Source organism: Arachis ipaensis, chromosome B01, assembly GCF_000816755.2.
Source record: "Arachis ipaensis cultivar K30076 chromosome B01, Araip1.1, whole genome shotgun sequence".
In the NCBI taxonomy this organism is placed as follows: domain Eukaryota; kingdom Viridiplantae; phylum Streptophyta; class Magnoliopsida; order Fabales; family Fabaceae; genus Arachis; species Arachis ipaensis.
Genome location: NC_029785.2, coordinates 131,063,921 through 131,071,321, shown reverse-complemented (window position 1 = coordinate 131,071,321; position 7,401 = coordinate 131,063,921). Strand labels below are relative to the sequence as shown.

The 7,401-nt window shown below is 37.4% G+C and overlaps 1 protein-coding gene across 1 annotated transcript; it reads right to left on the bottom strand.

Annotated features, from left to right (window-relative positions):
- Positions 1,657–3,160, bottom strand: LOC107614720 (alpha-aminoadipic semialdehyde synthase-like). Its single transcript, XM_016316863.2, has 3 exons — positions 2,470–3,160; positions 1,963–2,042; positions 1,657–1,769 (listed from the first exon to the last, which is right to left on the bottom strand). The coding sequence occupies exons 1-3, from the start codon at positions 2,613–2,615 to the stop codon at positions 1,657–1,659; spliced, it is 339 nt and encodes a 112-aa protein (XP_016172349.1). The 5' UTR covers positions 2,616–3,160.

Below are 7,401 nucleotides of genomic sequence, written 5' to 3'. Positions count from 1 at the left end.
TTATGGGTACCTAAAATGGTCATGTCCCCCAATTTTTTTAAAATAATATTGTTACGGCCCAGTTCGGGTTGTGTCCCGACCGACCCGACCCGAGCGGTCCACTCTAATGACCAAATCTGGGCCGAGAATTCGACCCAAACAGCTGCCTCCCATCTCATCACACAAACAGCTATGCAGGAAAATTTTGAGGAAGATGGGTCTGATCTTGCGGGATCCACCTCTGACAGGGTATATATGAGGAAAGTTATACTCCACCCCTAAAATATGTCACTACCACCTTTACTCACATTGCTACCTGCATACTTCCTGACTTGGGCGTCGGAGTGTCATTGCAGGTGGCTCCCCAATATTTCGCGAAGAACTCGAGAGGTCGTCGGCTCGCACAAACTCAAGTTCAGATCGGTTCTCATACCTTCACCTGGAGCATCTCTCCAACCCGTCCGGAATTCCGAGCAACCGAACAAATATATTAGTAATATGTAATATGTATACTGTTAGTCAATTAATATATGTTAGTATATAAATATAAAAATATTAAAATCTTAAAGTATGTTGCTCATTTTATTTTGTCCAGATTTTATTTTTTGGATATGGGGTATGGAGATTAAGATTATTTAGGAGATGCTCATTTTATTATGTTTTCTTGGGTTCGTCCTGTAGTTAGTAAAGTACTTAATTCAAGAGATTGACCTCATCAAACTGATTGTTTCTGCAGTTGTTTGGTCAGTACTAATAGAGATAAGCCTCAATTTAGTCCCTGAAGTTGCACTCGAGTCTCATAGTAGTCCCTGAACTTAAAAGTTTCTCAAAGTCATCCCCGAACTTGCACTTCGAGACTCAAACTCGTCCTTCCGGCAATTTCTGGACACCTGGCGCAACTGGAAAGCTGAGTTGGCCTCTTTCCTGACACGTTGGCATAACAGAAACGACGTAGTATTTGCTGTGGCGCCAAAATGACATGAAACGACGTCGTTTCACGCTAAAAAACCCCCTTCCTCAACGTTACCCTAACGAATTGTCTCCCCCTCTCAAATCACAACACAAACACAGAGGTCTCTTCTTCTCCACTACACTCATCAATGGCATCTGTGCGATTGTCGTTCACGCCACCTTCCTCTCTTCCGGCTACCTTCTCACCGCCACCGGCCCCTAAGCCCTCTTCGACGACGCCCTCTCACATCCCTCCACTGGTAACACTTTCACTAATTTCCCGTTTTGTTCTCTCTTTTTTCTTTAACGAAATCATTTAATTTCGATATATTTTATGTGAAATATCCAAATATCATTAATTATCACTCTTCTTTAGTGAAAACAATTGAAAATTCTGTTTTCTGTTTTCACTTCTTTCTTTGCAAGAACCAGAAAACATAGAAAGTAAAAAGGGAAACGAAACGTGCCCTAAATTTGTAGCACTAGCTATGTAGAACAATTTTTATCTAATCGGTATAAGAGAGTTTTATAGGATTATTTGTTCTTGAGTTGATGATTTATTGAAAACCATCAAATACTGATATGTGATTGATTGAGTGAATTACAGAGGTTCATTATTTAGATTATAAAGTAAATTTGAGCTTTTGAAGGTGGTAGCTATTAATGAACTATGATAACCACAAATAATGGCAATTTATACCGAAAAATTGCACTATCCTTGGATTTCTATACTAGACGAAGGATTAGGTTATGCAATCTTGTAGCTATCCTTATTCTTGTAGCTGAAGCAGGAAAGTCAGCTATCCTTATTCTTGTAGCTGAATCATAAATACTGTCCCCTGTTCCCAAAACAAAGCAGATGAAATCTTTATCAGCTAGGCTTCTCTAGGGATAATTCCAAGCATGTTGTTATTTGTCATGCATGAATACAGATTACAAAATCATTTGAAGACAGAAAAGAAAAATGAAGATAGAAAATACATCCTGTTTGTTGCTTTCTTGAAATTTTAACCCAACTTACTAAAATTTTACCATCAATGTGTATAGTTTCACCACAGTATTTGTAGGTTGCAGGATTTCTCCCAGCTCGGATAGCCCCTACAGGACTCCAATTGACATAATTGATAATCAGTGAGTTCTTATGGAAACAATCATAAAATATTTCAACTACATTAAGAAGAGCAAGTTGTACTGCTGAGTTGAAAGCAAATACAAAAGTAGGTAGATTTAGAAGAACTTTTCTTTTTGGAAACATAGACTAACAGATATATGCCTCATCCTGATCAAATCTAATTGAATCCATAATTGGTCATGTAAGTATTTACTCGAAAAGAGAGAATTCCCCGATTGTTAAACATTTTGCCACAACAACTATGTTATGAAGCTATTGATTAATAAGCCGTCTTTCTCAAGTCATTAATGCAACAAACTAACATGGTCTTTTGACTAATTGTTTATCAAACCAGCCAGCTCTGAAAATACCAAAAATGTAGTTTTTATTTCTAAACCATGATGGTAAAAGACATTAAAAAAAAGTACCTAAATTTATATGCTAATGGATTGTTAACAGCATCAGGAGATGGAAGTCCACCACAGTGAGAAATGAAAGACTTAATTTTCCCCTTCCGCATATGTGCTTCATTGATCATTTTCATTGCCATCATGTGATCTGGATCACCAGCCATATAATAAGAAATTCTGCGTATAGCTAGAGATATTTTCAAGCATCTAGAATTTTCAGTAACTTGTTTCGGTCAATGAGTTAAGACAAAAACAAGTGAACAATTAGTTGTGAAGGGATGATTTTTTATAGGATTATTTGTTCTTGAGTTGATGATTTATTGAAAACCATCAAATACTGATATGTGATTGATTGAGTGAATTACAGAGGTTCATTATTTAGATTATAAAGTAAATTTGAGCTTTCTAAGGTGGTAGCTGTTAATGAACCATGATAACCACAAATAATGGCAATTCATGCCGGAAAATTACACTATCCTTGGGTTTCTATACTAGACGAAGGATTAGGCTATGAAATCTAATATGAGGATTAATTCAATTAAGCTGAAGTTAGAAGATACCTTGTGGTATCAAGAGAAGATGTAGCGAATTGATATATGCAGCCTGAAGCTTATAATTAGCATTTACTGATCATTTTTAATACGTGGTTTGTGATTGTGTGTAGAGGAGGTGTCTGTAGAGAACTGGAACCAACTTGACCAAGAATATGTCTTTGTTTATGTCAATACAAAAAAGATTCCAAATATAGTGCTAGTAAAGTGCCTCGTCATGAATGAGAAGTTACTCATTGATGCCTTGAAGGAAGGGTTTTCTGACCCTGCACACCTTGAGATTTGGTAAGCTTCTTTTTTCCCCTTCAAGCTATAAATTCTTCAAGATTTTTCTTTCATTTGCTGCATTGCAAAATTAAAATTTTTGTAACTGACCAACCTGGTTTTCTTTGTTCATGTTGAATTGGGCTGTGTTGGAGTTTGGAGCTTCTATTTGTTGATGACTTATTTTATTACTCTTTTTAATTAAATAGAATTTCCGTTCTTAATAGAGGAAGACCAGAAACTAAAATATAATGGCTATGGTGGGGGCAAAAAATCATATATGATTTTTAGTAAAAACTGAAGTACGAAATTGTGATTTGAAAACCTTTTGAAATTAGAGTTTGTACTCTGTATTGTTAACTTTTACCCTTTTCCCCTATTTCTTTCTTTGTCACATCAAATATTAAGATATAATAGTTAAGGGAATAAAAAAACCACCAGAAATATTTTGTATATTCGTTCTGTGCTGCAAATTTTAAGCTTGTGTGTATTGAGTTTTGTTGCTCAAAGGTTATCAGCTTTTCTTTCTGGGTGAAGTCGGATATGTTGTGAAAATTAAAATTTTCTATGGTTAATCGTACTTCTTGTGAATTTACGGTTATGTCATGATCTGGTGCTTTGATTTTTCTACATACAGTGTTAGGGATTATACTGTAGCAAATGAAAGCAGTAATTATTCTGAGCAGAGCGCTGTGGGGAAGACAAGAACAGAGAAACGAAGAGAAGAGAAGACAGAGCACTGTGGGCTTCAAAATTGGGGATTAGGGTTTTAACTTGATTTGTGGGACCAAATTGATTCCGGACAGTTTACTCTGCCACATCAGCTAGCCGTTGTAATGCCCACGTGTCACGAAGCCTGCCAACTCAGTTTTCCGGTTGCGCCAGGTGTCCAGAAATTGCCGGAAGGACGAGTTTGAGTCCCGGAGTGCAAGTTCGGGGATGACTCTGAGAAACTTTTAAGTTCAGGGACTACTATGAGGCTCGAGTGCAACTTCAGGGACTACAATGAGGCTTATCTCGTACTAATATGCTAAGTTTAACCGCGCAACTAGAAATTTTATATGAGCGGGAACAAATTAAACATAAAATAAATTAAAACAGTTTTATTTATTTTATTTTAATTTTTTTCAAAAAAATTTTATTTGCATTAAATATACTTCTCAACGACTAATTTTTCAAAATTTAAGACTAATTCAACAACAATTTCATAAAAATAACTTTCAACGCAAGTAAATTAAGTATAATTTTTATGCATTTTTGTTAGATTGATATTAAATTTTTTGAAAATTCAGCTATCGAAAATATATTTGATGTAAATTAAAAAATTTTTAAAACAAAAGTAAAACAAAATAACACTTAAAATATTTTTAAAATTTTTGTTAAACTTAAAAAAAAACATATAATTTATCCTAAAATAAAAAATCAATCTCTCTACTATTTTGCGTGTTTTCAAGATTCAACCGAACTTAACCATAAACGAGTAGCACGCGTTGGATCATTTGACTAAATTTTCATAAATGAGATTTCAATTGCACTATTCATGTCCTCCAGATTGTGCTCCGGGCAACATAATGGTCCTTTGGTTGAATTTCGGCGTGACTCAGCGACGGCCTTGCTTATGTGGCACACCCACTGCCACGTTGGACGTTATAGTGAACAGATGACGTGGATTGTATTTTAAAATTTCCCAATGTAGTCCTCTGTTCCTTTTTAAACCCTAAAACTTCGTATGCCTCCCCTCAATCTGGTTCTCTCCATCAATGTCTCCTTCTTCATCTGTTGTGTACACCAATAGCTGTCCCCCATGAGAGGAGCTGGGAGCCACGTTGCAGGAAGCTCGAACCGGTCATCGTCAACGGAGAACTGGACAAGAAGCACAACGCGAAGCAGGCAGGGGCGGGTTCCGGACTGGTGCGACTGTGGTTGTCGCCCAGTGTTTAGGTGGTCAGCGACGGAGGCACATCCTAACAAGCCCTTCTTTGGTTGCCCCAACTATAATGTGAGTGAAAGTAACTGATTTGTAATCCATTAATTTTTTTTTGTTGTGACAGTAAATTGTGGATGGTTGTTTGCAGACAAGTAGAAAAAAATGGTGTGGCTTATTCGTTTGGGCAGATTGTGTGCAAGAGGATCTGCCTGAAAGAGCTGTTTCAGGAGATGATGACGGTGACAGGAAGATGAACTTTGCATGGCGGGTGGGCAAGATGGAGACAGACATTAGAAATCTAAAATTCATTACTCAAGTTCTTGGGTTTAGATTCTTGGTAGTTGTTGCTTTTGTAGGAATGGTTCTATTAAAGGGTTGAGAACATGGCAATGTAATGTAGTACCTAATTTAATGAATAAAAGTGTTGTGGGGGTAATATCACAAGGTTTCAGTAACTGATCTTAGTTTACTATAATGTAATATCATGTTAGATGAATAAATAGTACATGTAAATAAGTAATAGAAAGGTTGATTTAAACCATGCATAGTATCAATTAATTTAAACCAAAATATGGCAAACCATTAATAGTTTTTATACATTACAGCCATATGTATTTGACAATAGCAAGTAATATGACATATTTGACTAACAAAATGAACCATTATTTAGAGTGAGCACAATCACAGTTTCTTTTAACAAAAAAATAAACACTTCACAAGTGTAATGTCCCAATATTAAGTTTCACTTCTTTCAGGGGTGTTTAAATTCAGGAGTCGGTACAAACTTTAGAAAATTTGTGAATCGTGAGGCAGTGGCTGAACTTGCACCCTTATTGGGTTCAGTGCTGTAGAGGGGGTTGGCGGTGGTGATCTTCTTCTAGCAGGTAATTTGGCACGTCTTGCGGCTAGTTCCGCTTTTAGTTCAGTGAACTACACAAAACACCAACAACAAATGAAAACCCAAATTCGTCACCTACTAAACCTTTTTCGGAGTTATTAGTGAAGAATTAATAAAAAGGTGTATTATTGAATTACTGTTGTATTTTTTGAGAATCTTCTGGTTCAAAACAATTTGGTTGTGATAGTTCATCTCTGAAGCTTGACTAGTAGGAGCAGAATTGGTTGCAGACGGAATATTATTTGTAACAGTAGCAGTAGCCGTAGCTATACCAGTAGCAGTGGCAGTTGCAGTGTAGTTGCAGTGGCCTGGGCAGTAGTTGTGGCAGTAGGTGTGGACGAAGTCATAGTGGCCTGGCCAGTAGAAGTGGCAATGGCCTGGGTAGTAGCATTTTTAGGGTCTTTAGCAGCCTCCGCAGCTTGAGTAGCATCAGCTGCTCTCTTCTTTTTACACCCTCTCTTAGTATGACCTTTTTGCAAACAGTACCTGCAGGTGAATTGTCGAAGATGTCATTTTATGGCTATACCTGGCTTAGCTTTCTTGCTAGAACTTGTGCCTTCATCGGAGTCCTTCCTCCTCTTTGTTTGAAGGTTCCCTAGCTTCCTCTTGATTGGTGGTGCCAATGGCCTGTTATACTGACTTTGTTCCCAGAAGGCTTGGCCAGGTATAGGATTGATGTGGTACTTGTATGTTTCCTTGTAAGACTCTATGGTTATCAATTTGTGACAAAAATCTTCTGGGTGCTTGTTCATTCAGGCCAGTGCAGCACAAGCATGAATGCATGGAATCCCTACAAGTGCTCATATACAGGTAGCTTAGGTTACAAAAAATCATTTATAAGACAAGTGTAAATGGAACAAAGATGATTGGGAAAAACAACCTGTTAACATCCAAAACTGGCAGGTACATAATCTTTTTCCTAAGTCCACCACATGGTTTGTAGGACGCCCATGAACCTCAAACTTCTCATAACTAGTATCTCTAGACCACATAGCATGCCAATTCCTGGACTCCTTCCTCACCTTTTCTAGCCTACTTTTGATTACCGGTGGTAACAGCCCCAGGTGATTGTCCAACTTGACCTTGTTCTCAGCCATATTCCTCATGACAAACATCTTCACCTCTTCTAAAAGAGTAACTATTGGCTTTCCCCTTGCTTCCTTGATCTTTGAATTGAAAATCTCACAAGCGTTGTTGCAAATCGAGTCCAATTTGGAGTTGTGTCTAAACTGTGACCTCGTTCATACCTCCCTGGGCCACTTGTCAAGATACGCCTATGCATCCTCGTTCAGCCTCTTTATCCTTTCCAT

Excerpts from the sequence above, each read along its gene's own strand:
- LOC107614720 (XM_016316863.2), bottom strand. The coding sequence starts at position 2,615 with ATGGCTGGTGATCCAGATCACATGATGGCAATGAAAATGATCAATGAA. Across the intron at positions 2,043-2,469 it reads CCATTAGCATATAAATTTAG|TTGGAGTCCTGTAGGGGCTA; the intron begins GTACTTTTTTTT and ends CAATTATGTCAA. Across the intron at positions 1,770-1,962 it reads TGAAACTATACACATTGATG|GGGACAGTATTTATGATTCA; the intron begins GTAAAATTTTAG and ends TTTTGGGAACAG.